This window comes from Hydra vulgaris, chromosome 10, assembly GCF_038396675.1.
Source record: "Hydra vulgaris chromosome 10, alternate assembly HydraT2T_AEP".
In the NCBI taxonomy this organism is placed as follows: domain Eukaryota; kingdom Metazoa; phylum Cnidaria; class Hydrozoa; order Anthoathecata; family Hydridae; genus Hydra; species Hydra vulgaris.
This window is the reverse complement of record NC_088929.1, coordinates 1,452,077-1,479,726: the sequence shown is the minus strand read 5'-3', so window position 1 is coordinate 1,479,726 and position 27,650 is coordinate 1,452,077. Positions and strand designations below refer to the sequence as shown.

At 27.6% G+C, this 27,650-nt stretch overlaps 1 protein-coding gene across 6 annotated transcripts in view; it reads left to right on the top strand.

The window, feature by feature from the left end:
- LOC136085714 (uncharacterized) overlaps positions 1-27,650 on the top strand; it is a 166,236-nt gene that overhangs the window by 64,125 nt on the left and 74,461 nt on the right. For 4 of the 6 annotated variants that reach the window (XM_065807038.1, XM_065807039.1, XM_065807043.1 and 1 more), the window contains 7 exons: positions 1,290-1,511; positions 1,953-2,153; positions 8,736-8,951; positions 9,026-9,214; positions 18,154-18,363; positions 18,439-18,627; positions 25,365-25,862. In XM_065807038.1, coding sequence (XP_065663110.1) covers positions 1,290-1,511; positions 1,953-2,153; positions 8,736-8,951; positions 9,026-9,214; positions 18,154-18,363; positions 18,439-18,627; positions 25,365-25,862 — 1,725 coding nt within the window. The remainder of the gene's footprint in view (positions 1-1,289; positions 1,512-1,952; positions 2,154-8,735; positions 8,952-9,025; positions 9,215-18,153; positions 18,364-18,438; positions 18,628-25,364; positions 25,863-27,650) is intronic. The other 2 variants (XM_065807040.1, XM_065807042.1) reach the window with 1 other exon arrangement.

Sequence of the window (27,650 nt, the reverse complement as noted above, 5' to 3'; positions counted from 1 at the left end):
GGCAAAAAAATTTTTAGAGTTAGAAAATTTGATCTGCGTTAATTTTTTTAACTTGCGTTTAATTATTAGGGCTTTAACATTTTTAAAGTTAACTTTGCATTCCCTAATATATATATATATATACATATATATATATATATATATATATATATATATATATATATATATATATATATATATATATATATATATATATATATATGTATATATAACTTTTATATATATATATAAAGTATATAATATATATATATAATATATATATATATTATATATATATATATATTATATATATATATTATATACTTTATATATATATAAAAGTTATATATATATATATATATATATATATATATATATATATATATATAAATATGTTCTATTTGTATATATATATATATATATAAATATATATATACATAAATGTTCTATGTGTATATATATATATATATATATATATATATATATATATATATATATATATATATATATATATATATATAAATGTTCTATGTGTATATATATATATATATATATATATATATATATATATATATATATATATATATATATATATATATATATATATATATATATATATATATACATATATAAATGATTGAAATTTCTATTAAGCACATAAAATGTAAATATTTTTTTAAAGTTACTAATTTTTAATTATTTTTACCTTTTTAATTATTGATAAAACAGAAACATGCTTCGACTATGATATCAGTTGAATGGTACCACATTGAGTGTTATCAGTTGAATTTTTCATCTTCAGTTGAAATTAAATATTTAAAGTTTAATCAAATATTAAAATCTTCAGTTAAACATTAAATACTTAAAATGAGATTAAACTTTATCAAAGTAATAAAGAAACCAAGCGAAAAAGGTAGCACACACATAGTACACATACTATGCAAGAAATGTGAGAATTTTAGCAAAGTGGTTACTAGTTTCTATAAGTGTTCAATAACTATTAAAAAAAAATAAAAATAAATATAACACTCTTTTGAAGTAGTATTTTGAAATAGTAATTGATAATATAAAATTATTAATAAAGTTTTAATTTAAATTATTAATATAAAGTTGATTTAATGCAACATTTTAATAACAAAGGTAAAAAGTTGGCTGTACAATTAATAAAAAGGAATTAGGAAAGAGTTTGCTTAAACATCTTTTTGCTTTTAAACTTTTTCTTAAAAGGCTTGATACTGAAGAATCTGGTACTTAGTTTTACCAGCTTTAAAAATCTATGTTTTTGGTAAATTTTAGTAAATTCTTTTTAGTTAACAATGATTCTTGTGCTAATGATTTGGTGAGTTTTAAAAACTATTGTTATTTTATCAAAAATAAAAATGGAACATTTTATGGAAGTAATTGGCAAAGTTCTTATTTATCATGTCATTATAATGGAGGAAATTTATTAAGTATAGAAGATCCAGCAGAAAGTGCATTTGTTAGTAGTGTTTTAGAGAGTAATAATATGCATGGCCAGTATTTCTGGATTGGTATGATTGTTTTTCTGTATTATATATTTAAATCAAATTTTGTAACATTATAGTAAAAAATAATCAGCCCTTATCTATGTGTGTATATATATATATATATATATATATATATATATATATATATATATATACAGTGCTAGAATTGGAGAAAAAAAAGTAATGGGATGGTATTTGGTAAATTAAAAAATCATCCCGTCTAATCATTATTACATATAGAGATTTATAAAAAGGTGACAGTACGGCATCCTGCCGCATCTCGTCCCACTTTGATGCATGCATCCATGCATCCATGTCTGCATGCATGCATGCATGTATGTATGTATAAATGTATGTATATATAAATGTATTTATGTTAGTGTGTATGTATGTATGTATTTTTATTTAAATATTTACTTTAGTATTAGAAAAAAAAATTCATGTTGTTATTATTAAATTTTAAAGGTTTTAATTATCAAATGAGTCATAAAAAGTTTGTATGGTCTGACAATACTAATTTAAATCCAAAACTACTAAGTGATAATATATTAAATCAAACAAGTAATCTTTCAATGACAGTAACAAGATGTGTGGTAATTAATGCTTCTGGTTGGAATGTTCAAAATTGTAATAATAAAAATGGACACATTTGTAAAGTTAAAAGAGGTAAAGTTTTGAAAATTTCACTTGAATAATTTCGATTTTTTAAAATGTTACACAATTTTAAATATTTTATGTTTTTATATTTTCAATATTCAAAAATGTAGTAATTAAATTTTATTACACTAAACAGCTTTTAGTTTTGCATGTTATTATTTTTATGTTGTTGTTAAAAACATCTATTTGGCTTTTGGATATCTCTGATATCATTAAATTAAGAGAACACATCTAAGTAAGATAAATTAATTGGTTTGACCAGTAAGAAGACCATTTCCTCAAAGAAACAAGTAAAAATATTCAATACTACTTAATTTTCAATGGAAATATTTTTTTTAACGTTGAAATGGTTGTTACCTTTTTAAGATTTTACCTTCTTTATTTAATTTACTGTTTTGTATTGTTATATAACATTAGTTTTATTCAAATAAATTAAAAAAAAAAATGTTGTTTTTGAAATATACTTTTTTTATAGTAAATAGTTAACAAAAATTTAGAAACCAATACATACTTGGTCATTTTTTTATGTAAAAATTGTTATAAAATACAAAACAGGTTTGAATCCTTTGACTATTCTTTTATGTGCTTATGCTTAGCAGATCTTCACTCTATCACCTTCATTTGTTCTTTATTGTACTCCTTCACAAGACTGCACTCTTTCAGATATAATTTCTGATCAAATTGAGCATGCTCTTATTCTTTACTCCCCTGCCAATATTGTTGCTATTGGTGACTTTAATGCTTATCACACTTCAATGGTTTAGCTCTAACACTACTGACTCAAATTAATAAATAGTTAACTGTGACTCATTTTCCAGACAACCCTAATCACTTACCTTCACTCTTGGATTTGTGTCTTGTCTTGACCCAAGCTTGCGTTTAGTTTCTCCTTTTTCTCCCTTAGGTAGTTCTAAACATGCAATGATTTCTATAAACTTTTTATCTCTTAATTCTTTCTGGGGTCATCCTATCATTGCACTACCGACTATTACCCTAAAGCTGATTCGAAGCTATTAAAGCTGAATGGGATTCTTTTTGTAATTTTTTTTTGTGACAGTCCAGACAGGTTAATGTCTTTTCTCTAACTACTGGTAAATATACCTCCTGTTTAACTTTCTGAATCCAGACAGGAATGGAAGCTTTTGTTCCTTCTTGTTAGTTTAAAGTCAAGCCTTATTCTAGTCCATGGTTTTCACCCTCTTGTGCAGCGGCTATATCGTATTGTAATTTTTTTTCTAATTCTTGCATTTTATTTCAGAAGTTAAGCTCTAGTAAAGTTTGGAAAATCTTCAACAGTTTCATTAACAAAGGTAGGTCTAGCATTCCATCTCTTATTCATGGGGCTGATTTTATTATCTCTCTCAAGGCTAAGGCTGAACTGTTTGCAAATAACTTTTCTAAACTGACTCCTCATACTATAAGTGTTTGTCAAAATTTTTTTTTCTGGAAAAAGGCATCTGTGGTTCCAATTTTATAAAACTCCAGTGAACATTCCTACCGATTGAAAAATAATGGCAATTGCATATTAATATTTTATTTGAAGATCTTTCTTAACCGTTTACATGAGGTTTGTTAGATTTTAAGTCAGCATAAGCCTCAATATAAAACAAAAATATTTTTAAAATATATTTTTTATTTATACAAAATGGTAAACCATTTAATAGTAAAATGAATTATATATTAATTATTGCCTACTATCTGGTTCTTTTTAATTGTAGAACGGAATACAGGAGCTACCATAATGCTATTTTCTGATGCTATTTTCCAGAATGCATAAAAAAAAGGTTTGGTCAATCACTAATTAAATAGTTTTGAGAGAATAAAGAGAATTATAGAATACACTTTTCATAAGACTACAAATAGGATGTTATCTGGACCACAAGCTCTAGAAGAGTTTAATTGAGATATGACTTTAGTCAATGGAATCCGAAGTGATTTGGATGTCAAAAAGTTGTTAAATCTAGTTAACTGGAATGGAGAAGAAGAGTATGGCTATTAGATTCATAAGTCGAATAAAAAGAAAAGGTTTTTCAAATTTTTCTTAGGAAAGGTAATAAGATCAAACTCATAAATTAGAGGGGAATATTCAACTTACTTTTACTAGTGACACTGTTAAATATTTTCAAAAGTCTCTAGAGCCTAACTTTCAAGAATTAGTAAACTGGAAATAATGGAGATTCCCATCAGATAACAATTTTTTACATTGACTTCTTGCAATTATAAAAAATTTATTTTCAAGAGAGTTGTTCTTTTTAAAACTGACGCGATAGAAGAAAAGCTTCCATATCTTTCTGGATCATGGAGATTATGTAAGAAGTGAATTTATCAATGGAGAGATAAAAGACATCAGCCCAAGAACAGTTAAGAAAATAAAGAAAAGAAGTCAGCTTTAGGATTATAGTAAGTAGTGGGATGAATCAAAAAATTGCTTGGATGGTCACTTTGTGATGAAAATTTCCTCGAAATCATCACCACCTAAAGAAGAACAAGGAAAAACTAAACACAAGAAATGAAGTTAAGTGATTAGAATTGTCTGGAAAACTCTTCATGAGAGAGGTAATAAGATCAGTCCCATCAATAAGAAATGGAATGTTAGACCTACCCTTGTTAATGACACTGTTGAAGATTTTCCTAAAGTCTCTAGAGCCTAACTTCTGAGATAAGATACGAGATTTAGTGAACTGAGAATAACAGAGCTTAGCATCAGACAGCACCTTTTTACAACAATTTCTTGCAATAATAAATAGCTGTTTGTTCTCAAGAGAGTTGTTTTTTTGAAAAAGATAAAACAAATGATTACAATTAGATATAGCCGCTGCACAAGAAGGTAAAAACCTGGAGTAGAATAAGGCTTGATTTGGAACTGAAAAGAAGGAACAAAAACTTTCATTCCTGGCTGAATCTGAGGTGCATTGATTTGAGAGAAAAACTAGCTGAGAGAAAATAATCTAGCTGAGAGAAAAAAGACATCAGCCCAAGGACCGTCATGAAGAAAATCACAAAAAGAATCCTAGTCAGCTTTTGGGTAATAGTAAGTAGTATGATGATAGGGCGAGTACAAAAAGAAGTACGACATGTAAGATTTATAGAGATATAGAGATCATTGCATGGTCAGAACCACCTAAAGGAGAAAAAAGAGAAACTGAAAACAAGCTAGGATCAGAGACAAGAAATAAATCAAAGAGTGAAGATAAATAATTTGAGTTATCAGAAAATTTAGTTCAAAAGTTAACTATCTTAGTAAAAGATTAAAAAATACAAAAGTTAAGGGCTTTAGTGTTGTCTGGGTCAGTGGTGTTAACTTTTAAAAGTAATGAGCATTAAAGTAACCAACTAGATTGGTAGAGGAGTAAAGAGAAAAGGGATGGTCGATTTGATCAGGAAATACATCTGTTCACCGGAGTTTTTGAAAAATGGAACAACAGACACCACATTCCAGTAGGCAGGAAAACAAGGTTCCGTCAAGCACTTATTAAATAGTTTAGAGAGAACTGGAAAGAGTTCTGGAGAATAATGTTGTAAGACTATTACAGGAATTTTGTCTAGGCCAAAAGCCGTAGAAAAGTTTAGTTAAGGTATGACTTTAGCAATGGAAGCTGGAGTGATTTAAATGTCTAACAATGGCTTAACCTGTTTAATTGGAAATGAAGGAAGAGAATAGCCATAGAATTTAAGAGTTAAATTAGAAGAAAAGTTCTTTGCAAATAGTTCTGTCTTATCCTTGAGAGGGGTAATAAGATCAGTTCCATGAATGAGAGATGGAATGTTAAACCTACCCTTGTTATTTTTTTAAAATCAATTTTGATAATAGGGTGGGTCCAAAAGGAAGTACGAGATGAAAGATTTAAAGACATTATTGCATGTTCAGAACCACCTAAGGGAGAAAAAGGAGAAACTGAGCACAAGCTAGGATCAGAGACAAGATATAAATCAGGCAGTGAAGTAAAAATAATATAAACTACCTGAGTAAGAGATTGATATTTGCAGAAGTTATAGGCTTTAGTGCCAGGTGGGTTAGTGGCGTTAGAGCCAAGCCATTCAGTGTGATGAACATTAAACTCATCACAACAACATTGACAGAAGAGTAAAGAGAGAGAACATGGTCAATTTGATCAGAATCTAAAAGTGTCTTGTGAAGAAGGAGAATGATAAAGAACAAAGAGAAAGGTGATAGAGGGAAGAGGTGCTAAGCAAAAGCACATAAAAGAATGGTCAAAGGATTTGAACTTGATTTCGTGACAAGTAGGTGAATTGATGCGTATGTATATCCTAAAGCCAAGCTTGTGACTACTGGAGTTTTTATGAATCAAAGGATAAATTTGGGGAAATATTCATAATGCTGCCTTTGTAGAAGTTGCCTTATCTTGCTTTCCTACATCTGGAATTTATCTTTCGTGTTGTAATATAATTCCAGATGTTGAGTTTAATATTGGCAAAAGATCTAATGCCATCTTTCATAAAGCAAATTGTGCGCAAGTCATAACCAGTTGTTTAAATTTGCCACTTCATTACATTATCAAGTAATGTATGATTAAAGTAATAATTTTACATAGTTTTTGTTTGACAAATGTCAATTTAGTTGTCATAAAATGTCATCTAAAGAAAAGCTTCTTTGAAAACGTGTTGTACATTTTTATGAACGCCATAAAAGTGTTGGCAAAATGTTTACTGTAGAACATTTTTTGACAGAAGGTATATCGAAAAGTACAATTTACGACATTTTAAAATGTGGTACTATTGAAAGAAAGCAAGGATCTGGACGAAAGCCCACAATAATGACCAAGAAAAATTTGAAGAAGTTAAAAACTCGATTTAACAACAAAGATGGCATTAGCCAGCGTGATGCTGCTAGAATATTTGAGTGTTTCCAGCAGTATATCAGTAGGGCACTCAAAAAGCTTCAAGTTAAACCAAGGAAAAAGCAGAAATTGCCATCCTACACTGAAAGTCAACTACTAAAGTAAAAAAAGACTGTCGTTATCTTGTGAGACAATTTGGTAACAAAAATTTCATTTTGGATGATGAAAGTTATTTTACTTTAAGTAAGCCCCAAATGCCTGGTAAAAAAATTTATTACACAGACGACTCTTCTGTTACACCACCTGATGTTAAATTCAAAATGCAAAGCAAATTTGAGAAGAAAGTAATGTTATATATATATATATATATATATATATATATATATATATATATATATATATATATATATATATATATATATATATATATATATACATATATATATAAATATATATATATATATATATATATAAATATATATATATATATATATATATATATATATATATATATATATATATATATATATAAATATGTATATATATATATATATATATATATATATATATATATATGTATATGATGTCACCATGGGAGTCTTTGATAGCGCAGAAGTTTGTAAGTTAGATGGAATATTTATCTTGTTTCAATTATCACAGTCTTACAATAAAGATGAATTTGAATTGTATAGAAATGATGGTCTAGCTGTTTTTAAGAACTGGAGTGGCCAACAGATGGAAAAAATTAAAAAGCACTTTGTGAAAATTTTAAAAAGTAATGATCTTCTTATATCCATCAGCTGTAATTTTGAAATTGTTAATTATCTTGACTTAACGTTAAATCTTAATGACAGTTCTTTCCAACTTTACTGCAAGCCTAGTAATTCCATCAGTTATATAAATGCTGACTCTAGCCACCCTCCTAGTATATTAAAAAGTCTTCCTCAAAATATCGAGCTAAGATTGCCAACCAATTATTCTTATTAAAATATTTTTAAACAATCCATTCCTCCTTATCAAGATGCATTATCTAAATCAGGTTTTATCTGCAAATTTGCTTACCATTTAGATTAAAAACCGATCCCATTCAAAAATCACAAGCAAAGCATAATATGGTACAACCCACCTTTTAGTACCAATGTTGCAACAAAAACAGGCAGTCGTTTTTTCAAAAACCGTGTTGTCAAATAAACCTGATTACAAAGAAAAAGTATGTTTTGGCTTATGTGAAACTCCATTCAAATTTCGGTATGCTAATCACCTAAAATCTTTTAACTTTAAAAATATAAAAATGATACCGAGTTGTCTAAAGAAATTTGGGACATAAAAGGCAAAATGTTTACACCCTTAATTAAGTGGAAAATTAAAAAAAAGTTGCAATCCTTATAACGCTCCGTCAAAAATTTGTAATCTTTGCTTATATGAAAAATTCCTTATTTTAACATACAAAGGTGAAAACTTGTTAAATAAACGAAATGAGTTAATTTCAAAATGCAGACACAAGAATGAATGCCTTAAAGCTGTTGCTTTAACTATATGTATGTATATATATATATATATATATATATATTTATATATATATATATATATTTATATATATATATAGATATATATTTACATACATCTTATATATATAATTATCTATATATTTAATATATATATATATATATATATATATATATATACATACATATATATATATATATATAATATATATATATATATATATATTCATTTTCATATATTTGTTTTTTCCAATATTTATTTTATTTCATTTTTTTTGGTGCAATAGAAAACAACAATAATTGCCTTAACAAGTGGTTTGAATATGCTAATTATTGCTACTATTTTATAAGTACAAATGGTACATTTGGCAAACGATGGGAGCATTCTTATGTAAATTGTCTAGACAATGGAGGAAATTTGTTAAGTGTAGATGATCAAACAGAAAATGTATTTGTTTTGAACATTCTTAAAAACAGTTTTAATAATGATAGCTACTGGATTGGTACGTTTACTTTACTATACTAGTATTAATGATTTAAAAAATTTTTTTCCAACTAAATTTTTCTGTTAATATAGGTCTTACTGATCAATTGGTTAATACATGGTTTATTTGGTCTGACAATACATATTTACAGTATATATATTCTAAGTTTTATGGATCCTTTTATGGCAATAAATGGGATAAATGTGTTAGAATGAATAAAATATATTGGGAAATAAAGAATTGTTACAGTATAAATGGATTAATTTGCAAAGTTAGAAGAGGTATATTTGTCTTTTTATATTTTGTTATAATTAGGGCAGAAATATTCTAATATTTTTTTAAGTTTTCTACATCATTTCTATTGCATTTTTTAAAATAAAAATGGTTTCTTAATTAGTTTTATTTAAGCTTAATCCTATTAAGGCTTTAAAAGTTTAGTGGTTAGAAGGATTATTGGGAGATGCCTAAATTTATGCTTTTACACCATATTAATTGCATACAGACATTTAACAAAGCCAAATTAGTCAAATTGAGATTACAGAGAGAGGATACTAAGATTGAATTCTAAGTTGTCATGGAGATATGGGAGTCAATGTCTTGAGACATTAAGATTTTTAATTAAGAAACATTAAAAGTTTTAAGATTGATATCATTGTTATTTTTTCATAGATTTGTATTTCAACATTAGATACAAATGTTATTAATAAGAATTGATAAAACTTTTATGATTTTCAATTGACATTTTGTTTATTAGCCTTGATTCTTTTAATAGAAAATGTTTAAGTAGGGCAATATGTTTTTTTTTTTTTGAGGTGACATTTAAAGTCATTTATTACTAACTTCACATGATTTATATTTTTCTTGTCATTGTCAGTTTTTTATTTTAAATACCAAATGATAAAATAATTTTTTTTGATGATATTATTCTCAGTAGCAATTGGAGAATAGTTAACAAGAAGTAACAATTAGTTACCAGCCTCCCACTCTGTCCTAAATTCCCAAAATGACCCAAATTTTAAAAATGGTAATGTTTTGTCATTAAATTTCATAGTTTATAGACTTATGTCCTAAATTATACGAAAAAAAAAACACAAAAAATGTTTATTGTCACTAAAATAATGTCACTAAAGTCCCTGAAGTAAAGCAGATTTTTTTTATTTGAATTATTTGAGTCTAGTTAAAATATGTATAGCTTGAGAACATAAAAAATGTAATAAAATTATTAAAATAAATTAAAAATAATTAAAACAACGTCTAAAGTTTACTTATACAAAGTTGTGTAATTTATAAATATTTTCAAAATGTTTTTTGTAACCTTATCATTGGGTACAAGATGTTGACACCAATAAAGATTACAAAACGAAAAACAATAACTTGTAAAAAAAACATTAAATCATGTGTGGTTTATAATATATAATCATTTAATTTATTTTGAAAAAGTATAACTATAGATACCAAGCTAACTAACCATTGTTTACTACCATTGCTACCATTGCTACCATCGTTTTGGTGCCACTAAAGAATACAAAAAAAGAAAGGAAAATAAGCAAAGAGCCCCTTCAAGTTTATGGAATATATACTTTCTAAAACAGTGTAAGTTTACTACTGGCACAAATTATTGTTGCCACTAAAATTTACAAAATAAAAGAGAATTTTAAAAAAGACATCTTATAATTCATTTAATTATTTTTAAAAAGATATATTATATTATACTAACATTGGTGTAAGACGTTGTTGCCACGAGTATGAAATAAATAGGATGTGATATATAATATTAAGATATTTTGAAGAGACTTAACCATTGCATTAACACCTTTAAGTTTTGTTGAATACATATTTGCATTGAAAAGATATGTATAACATTACCACTGGTATCTAATGTTGTTGCAACTAAAGATATATTGAATAATAGTTTAAAAGGTACCTTTTCATAGTATATCATTTATCATGATTTTGAAAAGATACAATATACAAAATTATCATTGGTGCAAGATGTTGTTGCCATTAAAAAAAAAAAAAATAAAGGCTACAACATATAATACTTTGATTAGACATTAATAATTATTTTGAATAGATATACAGGGTTATTCATTTTTATATGCGTCTCTATTCATTCTTATATGCGCATTTATTCATTCTTATATGCGCATTTATTCATTCATTCATTCTTATATGCGCATTTATTCATTCTTAAATGTGTGTTTATTCATTATTAAATGCGTATTTGTTCATTCTTAAATGCGTGTTTATTCATTCTTAAATGCGTGTTTATATGCGAGTCAACCACCCATAAAATCTCTAATATCATTTTATGTAAACTTTTATATAAGCTTTTATGTTTTTAAATAATATATAATAGTTTTATATAATATATAATAATTTATATAACTTTATATAAGTTTTTATGTTTATAGATTTATTTAAAATATAAATTAGGTTGTTGCCACTGCTATTTATGTAAAAAAATGGTTGCTGAGTCAGCACTGGATTTATGTAACTATGCTTATGGTTGTAAAATGGAATTATGTTAAACTCTGTAGTACCCATAATATTTTTAAGTTTCCTGATTACCTCATCCGTATTTTGAGACCTTTCTCCATGTTTGTAAGTATGCTTTAAAGAAGCAGAAAAAATTCTTCTATTGGATTAAGCTGTAGTGTGTAAGCTGACATATACTTAATAGCTATGCCATGAGAGGCTAGTGTTTGCCTAACAGAAAGACTCCAGTGGAATTTACAAATGTTCATAACAAACACTGGTGCTTCCACATATGCATTTCTAATTGCATGTACCAACAGTGTAGTAATGAAAATACAAAATGAAACTGCATTCAAGTCATTTTAAAAAACGAGGAAACTGCATTCAAGTCATTGATAAAAGTTAAAATGCGATTGATAAAAGATAAAATTCATTGATAAAAGATTAAAATTCATTGATAAAAGATAAAATTCAAGAAAACTGCATTCAAGTCATTGATAAAAAACGAGGTAAAAGACCTATAAATGCTCAAATAAAAAATAATATTGAATTATGTGTACAAGAAAACAATCTTTGTACACAAGAAGCAATAAAAGTAAATCTTTCTGCAGCAGACTTCAATATGTCTTTGCCTACTATTTTAAGAAAACTCAATTGCTCAGATTTATCAAGAAAGTGTGTTGTGCATGTGGCAGAAGAACAAAACTCAACACAAGTTATTGATGCGCGCTACGCATTTCCAAGCAAAGTTAATGGAATTTCAAATGAAAAACATTTATTTGGATAAAACTGGATTTAATGTGTACACTAACAGCACATATGGTTATTCACTAAGAGGTGCACTAGCAAATTTACAGTTGTCTGGAAATTGTGGCAAGAATGTTAGTTTGATTTGTGCTGTTAGTGTGCACATTAAATCCAATGGGATTGCTACTTTATAAAATAAAAACTGGAGGATGAGAATGCAGATTCATTTTGCACTTTCATTACTACAATGAAAGTACAAAATTATTCTGCATTCATTTTGTACTTTCATTGCAGTAATGAAAAAGGTATTTGCTTAGGCAAACACTAGCCTCTCATAGCATAGTTATTAATTATATGCCAGCATACACGCCACAACTTAATCCAATAGAAGAATTTTTTCTTCTTCTTTAAAGCAAACTTACAAACATGGAGAAAAGTCTCAGAATACGGTTGGGGTAATCAAGAAAAAAAAAAATGTTATGGATACTATAGAGTTTAACATAATTCCATTTTACAACCATGTGCATAGTTACATAAATCCAGAGCTAGCTTGGCAACCATTTTTTAAATAAATAGCATTGGCAACAACCTAATTTATGTTTTAAATAAATCTATATAAACACATAAAAGTCTATTTATTGTTTATATAAAATTATGTTAGAGATTTTATGGGTGGTTGACTCGCATATAAACATGCATATAAGAATGAATAAACATGCATATAAAAATGAATAAATACGCGTATAAGAATGAATAAACACGCATATAAAAATCGATTGACGCACATTTAAAAATGAATAACCCTGTAACATTACTATTGCTACTAAGTGTCGATGTCACTAAAGAATTACAAAATAAAAAGGAAAATATGCAAATGACACTTTATATATTTATGGAATTTAAACTTGTATATAATATACATGTAACTTTACCACTGGTTTATTTCAAAACACATGTAGTTTTACCCCTGGTACCCCTTAAATGGTGTTGCCACTTAAGATTAAAAAAAGATATCTTCTCATACTATAAGTCATTTATAATTATTTTGAAAAGATAGAGCCTTACCATTGTTACAAGATGTCAATGCCATTTAAGAGTAAAAAATTGAAAGGATAACAAGCAAAAAAGCATCTTTAAAATGTATGCCATTTATAATAATTTTAAAAAGATATAATAAAAAAATGTTTAATGTAAGATTGGAAAAAATTTTGGCAGCACTCAAGAACACATCATTAAAAAAGTAAAATATAAAATCATTTAATTGGTTATTTACAACTATTTTGAAAAGATATAACAGTTGCTAATGGGTGGTAATGTCCCTAGTAAATAAAAAATAAAAAAGAAAACAAGCAACTAACCCCTTCAAAATTTATTGAACATATACTTTTAATGAAAAAATATGTGTATTTTTACCACTGGCAACAGATGTTGATGCTATGTTGATAAGTAAATGATACCTTTAAAATTTATAAAATATTTACTTGAGTTGAAAAGATAAATGTAACCACTGCTACAAAATATTGTTGCTGCTAAATGAATATTCTTTTATTAGCAATATTTCATTGCTAACTGAGTATGAAAAGGCAGCTATTTCTTTTATATCAGGTTTCATTGTTAAAATGGTATAAAAACAATTTTTTTGTATGTTATGATGTAATGCACTTGGTTCTGAAAACCATGTTTGTGGAATCCAATTTTCTTAAAGTAAAGAATAGTAGTGGTCTCATAAAACCAAAAGAAAATGTTATTGTCGTTTGTAAAGAAACTAAAAAAAAAAGAGAATGCTGGCAATAATACCTAAAAAGTATCACATTCTATGAACATCTCAAAAGCTATATCTATTTCAGCTTTGAAATGCTTAAGTTTTAATATATTTAGAGACTTAGACAAACACGTTAGACACTGGGAATAATGAAAATTATGTATTCAAATTAATCAAAATAATTTCTCAATGTTATTTCAAAGTGAGACTACGTAATCTTGAAAAATAAACCACAGAGAAAGTTGCAGGGAAAAATTTTTGAATAAATTTAGTAAATTGGTATTACTTAGTCATCAATAAATACGAATTTTAGATGATATTTAGAGTATGTATATATGTAAATATATGTCAAGGTTTAAAAAGAGAGAACAATAATCATAGTTTAGATAAAATGCTTCTATTAAGCATGTCATAGATTAGTTACACACTGAGGAAAAGATTTTAAAATTATTCATTGTTTTTATATGTGTTGAGTCTAATTATTCTTTTGCCTCAACCAATGGAGATATAAACCAATGGAGTAAACTGTTAGAAGCAATGTTTCCTTATTCAAAAATTGCCAAAGGATACAAACAAAGTGAAACAAAGTTCAAATACATCATTCAGTTTGGCATAGTTTTATATTTAAAAAAATTGTTGTTGGAGGACTCAAATGTTTTCACTTTTAAATTTGATGAATCTACTACTCAATACTTAAAACGCAAGTGAATTAAAATTGTATACTGTGAAACTGTCATGGTAGACCATTGTACTGCTGAAAAGTTGTTAGAACATTTCCTTGAGATGGTAGAAAAAGTTAAGCATAATGTAAAATTTATGGTACATATAGGCATGGATGGTCCTTATGTAAATGTTAAGTTTGAGAGACTTTTAAAGTCTTCAGAGAAAATGAAATGTTTGAACACAAACATTATATAAATTAACACATGCTGCCTGAATATTGAGCACGAGTTAATGTTCTAAATTTTAACATTGACTCGTTTGCAATTGATGTTTACTTTTTTTCAAACATTCTGCTTCTAGAAGAGCTGATTACTGACAAATAAAAGAAATTATTTCACACTTTATGTAAAGACATTCCTCAACAAAATGGGTGACACTCAGAAGAATATGTTCTCAAATTTTTGAGCAACACAAGAATCTATGTGAATATTTTATAAATTTCTTTCCAACAACTATATCTTTTAAATTAACTGTTAGAGATATCAAAAGATATTAAAAAATCACAGAAGTTTTAAAAAAAGGAAATTATATTGCTGTACATTTCTTTTATTTATTTCATAGCTAATGACTTTAAAGTACTCTTAAAAGTTTCAATCAATTGAACCAAGAATTCATCTGCTGTACTCTGAAATGTCTTCTTGTTGCACTAACGTACAAGTTCATTATAGCAAAGCTTTTTAATACAAACACACAGTTATTACATTAATGCAGCTTGATAATAATAACAATGGAAGCAAATCCGTAAAAACTGTTAATGAGTTGATATGGATTAATGTTTATGACATGAAAAGTTGTAAACCATTGAAACTAATTGATATTGTCACAAAAGCCAAATCTCATTTTTCAGAGGTTTTGGAAATCTCATGTGATGAGAAGAAATTTAGGCAAATTGTCAAGACAAAAGAGTTTCAACAAGCATTTACAGCTTATTTAAAATCCTAATTACTTTGTGAATCAGCTATTTAAAAAAATGCAAACGTTCTTGATCATTCTAAAAAGTGAAGTAATGACATCCTATATGCTATATCAAATCTCACTATAGAAATATGAAAAGCATTAGAAGTGGTGTTAAGTAAAATTTTTTCAACCTGTTCATCAAAGGAAGAAGTTTGCGATAATGCACACAATAAATGGAGAGTTTACCAAATAAAGTTGCTTTCAGAAGGTTATCACAAATGTTTTAAAGAATTAGTTCGAGAAAGATAACTCTTATGGGGAGAAAGCCTTTTATGTTACTGACCTTGCTGTGGTTTTCTAAATTTTAATGTTAGTTTGATATTGACACACTAATCAGTTCTTTTAAGAATAAACTTTTGAATGATATTGGTTAAAATTGTTTCTTGACTTTCCATAGAAAAAGTGCCCCAGAGAATGGGTTCTCAAATAGCAAATATATTATTCAATTAGATGGTACTTCACTTGATTAAGATACAGTTGAACCTTTGAGGTTTGTAAAAGATAATTTATTGAGCTCTAGATCCATTCTTGACATTCCCATAACAAAGTTATTTATGCAATTAGTTAAATTAGCTAACTCATGTTATAAAGCCAAAATGAAAGCAAAAGGTAGGTTAAAAGAAGAAGAAAAACATGAAAAAAGAAAAGAATTCTTCAAAGCTGTTCTTGCATTCATTCAACAAGTAAATTAATTTACATTATTTGTTATAGATTATTGTATTATATTATTGATGCCATTTTTTGTATTTACTGCATGATGCTAATTTTTACTGCATGATGCAGTGAAAGATTTTTTTTTTTTCAGATAAAATATGCTCTATCAGTTGCAGACAATTTAGTTGTTGAAGGAAATAGTGATTTAAAGAAATGTTTTCTTAAAAAAATAGCATGAGAAATGAACTGCAGCAAGCCCAGTGTAAAATTGAAACAGGGATGAAATGAAGAAAGAAGTTTGTTAAGGAGCAAAGTGTTTTAGAAAAAGGGATTAAAGAAATCTAAATTTAGAACTATATTAAAGTGTATTAAAATAAAAGGTTCTATTTACCTTTTGTTTTGACAATAGTGTTTTAAAAATAAAAGCTTTATGGTGCATGAGTATCTATTTACGTTTTGTTTTGACAATAGTGTTTTAAAGATAAAGGCTTAGTAAAAAGATTTATAGTGCATGAGTATCTTTTATAATTTTAAAAATCAAAACATATTTTTAAATTTGGTACTTTGTTTAGTAAGTTAGTTGTTACTGCTTAGTAGTTTAGATACTGCTTAGTAATTTAGATTAGCTTTAAAAAGTCTTAATTTTATATAATAATATGATTATATATTGTTTAATATATACTCTGAATCAATTGCTAACAAACAATTAAAATTAAACAATTGCTAAACCTAAATTTTAAAAATTAAGTTAGAAAATTCATTTCTAATTTTAGATTGTCCTAAAGTTTCCTAAATTTTACTCTAACTTGTCCTAAAAAGTCAAAGAAAACTCTTCAAAATTGTTCCAAAGTCATAAAATTTTAACCTATTTTAGGAGTGGGAGGTCTGTAATTAAGTCCTCATAACTGTTTATGGATGGATTAGTTAGAAGATATTTTTCAGCAAATTGATAAAATTCAAAAAATAAAAAGTTTATTACTAAATTATTATTAAAAAAAGAAAATCCAAATTTTAAAAATTATGATGACAGATTTTGTTTTGAAAAGCATGATTCAAATAAGATAGATTAGGAATGTGATTTAGTAATTTAAGAGTAGTGATTTTATAACTTTTTTGCACCATAATGCACTATCATCGCCATCATTTTAGTGAGTTTGTATTTGTGTTTGCACTGGTTGGGCACTTTTCTGGTGTCATTTCCCCAATATTTATAATATTGATCTCATCATATTTTTTCACATGAAATACTTCTCACTCTTCCCAAATTTTTTTATTTCTATATTTATTTATTCTGATTCTACCATACCTCGACATTCTAATATCCTATTATTAGCTTCTTTCAAGCCTACATGTGCAATCCAACTTAATCTTATGTAGCACTCATCATCTGATAACTTACCCAATTTCTGTCATTGTTTTTTTTTCTTATTATAGCATTTATCAGAATATATTTAATATTTATCATAAACATTTATCTAATCATCATTTTCCTCTAATCTTTCTAGATGCTAAATGTCATTAACCATCATTTCCCATCTTTTATTACCACACATTGTAATAGTTTAGGCACATGTGGTTCCTAAAACACATGTGGTCTCTTCTTCTTATTGCACTTTTTGCAATATATATTATTAGTAAGAATATAATCTTAGTAACAATAATAAGAAACAATAGGAAATATATAATTTTCTTAACAGCCCGTGCATGTACCTTTTTTCCCCTTAACACTTTTACTGCTCTACCAGCTTACAGATAACAAAACTAATGATTTTTTTCCTTGTACTATTTGTTTCAATTTCTGTTTTGACTTCTTTCTTACCAAAATTATGCAAAGCTAATAAAAAAAGTAAATATAAAATTAATAATATAAATATAAAGCATATCTAAACTTATATTTAGCAACCAATGATAATTGTACTAAAGGTTGGACAAGTTATAGAAGATATTGCTACTTAGCTCGTAGTGCAAAGGATTTTGTTGGAAATGATTGGTTTAAATCATTTTTATTCTGTCAGTCTAAAGGTGGAAATTTGCTAAGTATTGAAAATCAAAAAGAAAATTGGTTTATTCAAAATGATTTAATTAAAGATTATCACGATTATTGGATTGGTATGATACTCATATTATTTAAGTTGAAAAAATTTTTTTAAGCTTATTTTAAAACCAAATGTTTTTTTTTAATAGGCCTAAGTAAACTTTGGAATAACAGAAGATTTATGTGGTCTGATAATACATACACACAGTTCTTTAATTGGATTGAAAATCAACCAGACAATGCAGATGAAATTGAAAATTGTGTAGAAATGAATTCCAATGGTTGGAATGACCAAGAATGCAATGTTCTAAATGGGTTTATTTGTAAAAATAAAAGAGGTAAGATTTAATTATTTACCCAGGTATTACCATGACTAGAGATTTTAAAAGCAAAATGATCATTTTTCTCAGGTTGAATGGGGAGTTGAAGACTAAAGTGGGGAATAAAGTGGCCTCACTTTAGTTAAGGAGACTAATTTTTTCTCTATCACTAATTGTAGTGACAATACTCTAGGGATTTGTATCTAAAAAAAAAATGAGGCCACTGCATGGAGAAACATATTGGCTGCAGAACTAAAGGGGTCATGGTTAAGGTTGAAACTTCTAAGAACCTCTTGCTTACAAAACGAGCACTCTACCATATACCATTACTGCATTACAAATTCCTAGACTTTTTCCATTCCTGGGGTAGTGGAAAATATTTACATTGTTTAATTGTAATCATATAAAAATCTCATAAATCTTTTTTAGATAATTTTATTGAATTTTCTTTATTTTTATAACAATTTATGTATTTGACTATTTTAAAAAACAATCAATGACTGTCTGCTAACTCTCTGTCAAAGTCTTAAAAAATTTGTTAAAAAACAACCCCTTTGAAGTAAACACCTAATTCAGCCTCTACACTTAAGGTTTCACTATGCCATATGCCTCTACACCGAAGGTTTCACTATTCCATATTTCTCTACACTGAATGTGAGTTTCAATAATAACAGTTATAATAATGTAATCTTTTGTTATTCAAACAAACTTCAACCAAATTGAATGCTTGATGCATATCTAAGTTTATGTGAATTTTTGTTAGCAGATGCATTGTTGATTTATTGCAGCTTATTTCAATTGTCATATTTTTTTGTCACAATCTTATCTAATCACTTAGCCATAAATTCAGATGACTGATCTAGTTGGCTTTTAAACTATTATTAGTTGGCGTAACTATTATTAAGCTTATTGATATCTTTTTCTTTTGTTGTTAAATTTAATATTATAAAAATAGCTTATTATTAAATTTTAACATTACGTTTTAATGATTGTGGGTTATTTAAAAATCTTCAATTTTTTACTACTTTGACATATTCTTTCATTTTTGTTCAAAGCATATACAGGATTGCATATATAAGATGTAAAAACATATAAAAAGCATTCTTAAACATCTAATTTTGAAAACCAAGTTCAAAAATTTTGAAAACCAACTTTATTAACCAAATTTATTGGCTTTGACAATAAATTTTAATGTTTAATATCTTTATCATTAGGGCTGGTTATTATTTTTAACATTTAAAAAAAAATTACATTAACAACAGCTAAATGTAATGCACAAATTAAAGTTGGTATTCAGCATGAGAAATCTATCCTAATTAATCTGTAACAGAAGCACACTGAGTGCTTTATGCAAATACAACAAAAAGAAAAAAATGGAAAATGAAAAAAAGTGGAAAGACTAATATTAAAAATCTCTAATATTTTAATATTTTGAACTACTTCAAGGCATTCATTTGAATATTGTGATCCTAACATTCTAAAAAATCATTTGAATAGTGTGATCCTAACATTCTAAAAAATCTCTAAACTAAAGTTATTAAAACTTCTACCGAAAAGAAGATTTATATTTAAAAACTTCTGCAATGTTTTAAATATTCATTTTGAACTGAATATTCTGAATTCTTTCTTTTTATTTTAAGTATTATTGTTTTTCTTTTATTTCCATTTAAAATTTAGTAAATAATTATTTAAATAATTTTTAGGTATTTATAATGCAAAAGACATCTGTTTATGATTTCAGTAAAATTTTATCACAAAGTAATTCACAAACTTGATTCAAATTTGAAATGCAGATTCAACCTCACAAATTTTTTGTCATATAAGTAATTGTTGATTGAAAACAACTTTTATTTGATAGTTTATCTTTATTTAATAGTATTATATTTAATAACATTAACTTCTTTATTTAATAGTATTGTGATTTTATCTGTTTTTTGAAATCAAAATAACTCCAAACCATTTGTTTGTTGCAAAACTTTATTAAAAATACAACAAGTTGCTAAAATGGGTACTTATTGGATAAATAAACCCAAATCAATAAGATATAGAAATATATATGAAATTATAAAAAACAACAAAATCATACAAAGTTTAACATCATCATAGATACTTAGATTGAATGTTGTTAACCTATTATTTTGAAATTTTAAGATTTGAGGGCTTTTTTTATGAATAAGTTAAAATTACCGTTTATATTTAAAAAAATACAATAATAATATTAAAATAATAGAATAATACATTTCTCTTGTTTTTAGAAAAGTGGTCAATATTAATGAAACATATTATTGCTATCTAAAAGTTTCAAAATAAAAAATAATTTTTAATTAAAAATGCCACAAATTAAATTTCTCTTTTCTGCATTAAATACTTGAGATTAATCCTACATGCTTTATGTCAAATTTTGTTTTACTTAGTTGCATAAATTTTGTTCAAATGAAGTCTTTAAAACTCATGCTATTGTAATTCTAAATGTAACTCTACTTGTAATATGTTTTTTTTTTTAATTATGTAATATATGGCTGATAAGTGCTTTTTAGCATGAAACTTTAAGTTCCATAATAAAAATTTTTCTTATTTATTTTTACTTTACTTTTTGAAAGGCCTCAGTGGCAAAACTTAAAGGATAAGTTAAAATATTTCTGTTAATCCTTTTTTGTCTTGAATCTGTTTATAATTATAATTTTATCTTGTGTTTGAACATAACTATAGCACCTAAATATTTTTCTAATAATCTAAATATGCTTTTTATTAAGCTTTCATCTTTACTCAATCACGTTTCTTTTTGTTATTTATTGTTCTCTTTCTTCAAAAGAATTTTTTTTGATGATTTTTTTGACCATTTTGACTAAGCTCCTTCTCTTTACTCCTACGCATTTTTGTTATTGGTGACTTTAATGTTCATTACACTGAATACTTTAGTTCTAGTGCTTCTCTATTACTACTGAACCTGAACTTAAAAATTTTGTCTTTCTCAATCTTTGTTTATCTGAAAAACAAATTAATTTTTCCAGACTTGTTTTCCTGACAACCCTAATTAATCATTTTCACTCTTATGATTTGTCATTTGTCTCTTGTCTCTTGCTCAGTTTCTCCATGTTCTTTTAGGTGGTTCAGATCATACTTAGATCCCAATAAGTTTCTCATAGTTGTTCTACATCATATTCACTTTATCATTGCACTTCTTGCTACCACATAAAGGCTGAATTGAGATTCTTTTGAACATAAGTATATATATATATATATATAAAATTAGTTTATTAAATATATATATATATATATATATATATATATATATATATATATATATATATATATATATATATATATATATATATATATATATGTATATATATATATATACATATATATGTATCCATACATACATACATATATATATATATATATATATATATATATATATATATATATATATATATATATATATATATATATATATATATATATATATATATATATATATATATATATATATATATATATATATATATGCATACTTCATGTCCTGCTGCCTTGTAGGATATGCCTTTTTAGGCAAAGGCTAGGAGATTCCAACTCCAATTTATAACACCCCCTGACTTCGGGCTCTTGGTTCAGTAAAGGCTAGAGATGGTGTCTCAATAAAAATACTCATCTTGGGCAGATGTTAAATGCATCTGGCTACTGTCTTGTAGAAGGCCTCCTAAGCAAAGACTTAAGGGGTAAACAGAATCTATCTGTTGACCAGCCTCGCACCCCTTCTTCATCTATTAGGCTGGCACAGATGTACTTTTAATACAATTTTTACAGTTTAGGATGTTGAATGCTGGATCTTCTTGACTCAATGCATGGGTTTTGCTTGTGTCTCTGTTTTTATGACTAGGCAACTTATTCTATTATCGCTTAATGAGGGTACAGCTCTAAGACTCAGTTTTATGGTTCTGAGGCCGGTTGGTAGTCAGGTTTCCCGAACTCTGTGGTAGCTCTCAGAGAGGCTGATTCCATCAACAGCTGAAAAATATCAAAGTATTAACAGTGCCATGTTGCGCATGGATGGTGTCCCTGTTTGTACTTTTGGTGTGCATTGCGGAGGCCACATTTGGAGCCCTTTGTTACGACTTAGGGTTTATTAGTAGTAATGAGGCAGGTGCTTCTGATCACAGTTTGCTCTCTAAAACTAATATCTCATTCTTCTTCATCACCTGAATCCCTCTATTATTGTACCTCTTGCAACTACAGTAAAGCTGACTGGGATTCTTTCCTTGATTTTCTCTGTAATGGCCCTTGGGTAGAAATCTTTTGTCTTCCTGTCAACAAAAGCGTATCTTACATAACTTTGTGGATTCAAGCTGGCATGAAATCTTTTGTTCCCTCTCGACGATTCCAGGTCAAGCCTCACTCTCCTCCATGGTTTTCCTCACACTGTGCTGCTGCGATTGCCAATCGAAACAGTTACTTCCATATTTATCAGCAAAACAATTCTCAAGAAAACAGACGCCTGTTTATTACTGCTAGAAACCATTGTAAAAAGGTTTTGTCTAACGCCAAAGCCTGCTATTCTCAGGTCATGAAATCTTGTATCTCATCTCAAAAATTAGGCTCTCGTGACTTCGAGAGAATCTTTAACAGTATTAATATTTAGGGCTAATTCCAACTCTCTTGTATGGTTCAGACTTTGTCACCTCACCTGAAGACAAAGCTGAATTGTTTGCTAAAAACTCTTCATCAATATCATCTCTTGATTCCACTAGTTGCGTTTTACCTGATATTGCCAACAAACAGGTTGATCCATTGCTTGACATTTGTATCACTCCACCTTATGTATCTAAAGTAATTTCCTGCCAAAACTCTTCTACAGCTTGTGGCCCGGACAACATTCCTGTTATTGTCTTGCAGAAGTTTTCTCCGAAGCTGTCGTCTATACTCTCAAAACTATTCAACAAGTGCTTATCAGAGTCCTGTTTACAGCCTGCTGGAAAGCGGCATCTGTTATCCTTATTTTCAAAAGTTCTGGAGAGCAATCCGATTTGTCTAACAACCATCCCATTAGTCTTCTTTCTATCATTAGCAAGGTTTTTGAATCTTTAATTAACAAACGCTTAATTTCTCATCTTGAATCTAATAACTTACTTTCTGACCATTAATATGAATTTCGATCTTCTCGTTCTACAGCTGATTTGCTAACAGTAATAACAGATAGGTTTTATCGTGCATTAGACAAAGGTGGAGAGGTTAAGGCCATTGCTCTTGACATTTCGAAAGCTTTTGATAAAGTTTGGCATGCTGGTCTTCTCCATAAGCTTTTTTCCTATGGTGTATCTGGCAACATCTTTAAGGTTATTGAATCCTTCCTTTCCAATCGTAGTATAAAGTTGTCCTTGATGGACAGCACTCTTCTTCTTATTCTATAACTTCAGGGGTTCCTCAAGGTTCTATCCTTGGCCCTATACTCTTTTTAATTTACATTAACGATCTTCCGGATATTCTCACATCTAAGGTGGCATTGTTTGCTGATGATACTACCATTTATTCTTGTCATAATAAGAAACCAATGCTCTCTGATTGCTTGGAGGGGGCGTTTGAGCTTGAAAAGGATCTCACTTCTGCTACAGCATGGGGCTTACAGTGGCTGGTGAACTTCAATACAGATAAGACTTTTTTCAGCCAATCGTTTTTGCAATTGTTTAGATCTTCCTATATTTATGAACAGTGATGTACTCGATGAGTCATCTACTCTTCATTTTCTAGGATTAATTCTTACTTTCAACCTTTCTTGGAAACCATATATCAAATCAGTTGCAAAATTAGCATCTGCTAAGGTTGGATCTCTTTTTTAAGCTCGTCACTTTCTTAGTTTGGATTCTATTCTATATCTCTATAAATCTCAAATCCGGCCTTGTATGGAATACTGTTGCCATATCTGGGGCAGATCTTCTAATGATGCCCTTTCTCTTTTAGACAAGGTGCAAAAAAGCATTGTAAACATAGTCGGACCTGCTCTTGGAGCCAACCTCCAACCATTTTCACATCGTCGTAATGTTGCTTTCTTTCTCTTTTCTACAAATACTATAATAGGCACTGCTCTAAAGAGCTAGCGTCTCTTGTGCCATCTACTAAAATTCATTCTCTTGTTACTTGTAATTCAATTAAGTGTCATCCTTTTTCTGTGACTGTTCCTAAGTTCTGTAAAAATGCTAATTCTTCTAGTTTTTTTCCTCGAACATCAGCTCTTTGGAATTCGCTTCCTTCATCATGCCTTCCTGATTCATATAATTTGCAATCCTTTAAGTCGTCTGTCAATCGTTATCTTGCTCTACAATCTTCATCTTTTCTCTTTCAGTAACTTCCAACTTTAATTAGTGGCTGCTTGCACTTTAATTAGCAGCTGCTTGCAACTTTAATTAGTGGCTGCTTGCAGCCTTGTTGGAAGCGAAGATTTAAAAAAAAAAATAAAAAAAAAATATATATATATATATATATAAATTTAGTTTATTATTGCCATACTCTTTTAAGAACATTGAGTACTATTTTGTACAATACATTTGAAGTCATTTAAAGACAGAATAAGAGAATGGGAGAAAGAAAGAGAGGTAGAGAGGGAGAAAAAAAAGAGGAGAAAGTATTATTTATTTTAGTCATGAAATTAAATAATTAAGTTTTTGAAATCTATATTTAGTTAAATAGTTTTGATGGTTTGTAAATTAAATTTTATTATTTAAAATATTTTTTTTTAATTTAAAATAAAGCTTATTTTATAGTCAATTCAGATTATATTAACCATAGAGAAGAAATTGTTCTAACCCAAGGTTTAATTTTTGCAAAACTCAATGCTCTTAAAAAGGAATACACTATTTCATTTAATTTGAAACCAATGACTTATGCAAAAGGTTTAAAAAGTGTTTTTCAACTAATCTCAAGTAATAGTAGTCAAGATTATAGTGAAAAAAATCTTGGTGTTTGGTTTCATGAAGATGGTTCTGGAAGTCTTGTTATTTATGCTGCAGTTAATGGTAATAGTAACTACTCTATTAAAACAGATCCACTAATCTTGGGTCAATGGTCTAACATTAAAATATACCAGTGGTTTTCTTGCAGTAAATATTGGTTTGCTGTTGATATGAATGGTGCTAATATCCATCGTGTTGAAAATTCTTTACCAGCAAATTTTATAAAAATAAACGTTTTTGTCTCTAACCTCTGGGATGATGTTCAGAATGGATCAATATCTGACTTTTTGATTATCAATGGAAAAGCTAGTAAGAAATAAATATATAATATTATATACATAATATAAATGATACAATTATTAAGTTTTTTTATATCATTATATGATAATATAAAAAAGCTAATTAACTATTCATGGTAAAAAATTAATAGTTATTATGTAATATGTGCGTAAGCAGCTGTTACAAGTTACTGACTTTTTAACTTCTCTCTTTTTAGTCACAATAATAATTCAAAAATACCATACATTTGGAAAAAATTATTTACTCATGACAAGATAGCTGCTGTTTACAAATTCGCAAAGTATTAGAGAAATTACTTTACGTAGTGTTTAAATTTTTACTATGTAATTCTGGACCACCCTATATAAATATATGTATGCATAGGGGAGAATCTTAATGAATGGGACAGTTCTCTTGAAATGCTATTTTTAATTTGTTGAAAGCAGTTTGATAACCATTTACTCTAGCACTATGATGTGCTAAAACAAAAAAATCAGCTTCACATATGCCTATTGGTAAAAAGAGCGATTTATTGGACCAGAGCATTTGTCCCATTCATTAAGAACTACTCATTGAATGGGACAAAAAAATTATCGAATGGAACAAGGATAAAAGATTAAAAAATGAAAAAAGCTCAGTAGTAAACTTCAAATAAGTTAAGCAGTAAAGGTTGTTTCTACCACTAGGGATGCCAAAAAGGCTATGCATATGGTATTCATATTTGCAATAGGAGTGTAATGAAAAATTTTTATTTTAAAGAGACAAATATGTCCGCATATTGACAAACATAACAAATTTTGATTATAAAAAACAAAATTACTTAATGAATTTTATTTAAAATAGAATTTATGATTTTTTTAAGTGAAACAATATAGTGTAAACAGAGTTTATGAGGAATGCAATAAGAGCTAGAGAAAGAGTTTAAAAGGAGAAACGGTTTACATGGAGAAAGAGTTTTAAAAATGTTTATAATCGTTTGTTAAAAAGCAATTTATAATCGTTTGAGTGAAAGCATATTATTAATTGTCATATGGTTCCTTCTTGGAGCCATGTTTTTGTAGCAAAGGGTGGTTTCATTAAACATTATTAAATTGCATGATATTACCTGTTAAGAAGATTAAGAGTATCTTGGAAATCTGTTGCGCTATGCAATACATCTATTGATATCGTTATTGAAGAACTGACACTTATTATTGAACACTGTCAAAAAAGAAAAAAAGAATTAAGAAAAATAAAAAAAAAGCGTTAGAAAAAGAAGAAATATCAAATTTAAATCAAGACACTTATATGATTATAGCAACTCTAAAGTAGAAGAAAACATTAGCTAAAATACTCTTGATGAAAACAAGATACAAACTACTTTAATCGATTAATGATGTACGCCAAGCAAACATGAATTGAACATCTGAAGAAATATGAAGATTGCCAAAAAGAAGTAATACAGTTGTTGATGGAACTGTCGCATCAGTACAAAAATATGGGAAATGCTGAAAAACTGTCTCTTGTGTCATCTACTAAAATTCATTCTTGTGTTACTCGTTATTCAATTAAGTCTCATTCTTTTACTGTAACTGTTCCTAAGTGCTCCAAAAATTCTGACTTATCTAGTTTTTCTTACTTGAACATTAGTTCTTTAGAACTTGCTGTCTTTCTCTTGTTTTATTATTATTTGCAATCTTTTAAGTTGTCTGTTATTCGTTATCTTGCTCTACATATTTCATCTTTTCTCTTCCAGTAACTTCCAACTCTAATGGTGGTTGCTTGCAGCCTTTTTGTAAAAAAATATAATTAAAAAAAAAAAAAAAAAATCTGAACAAC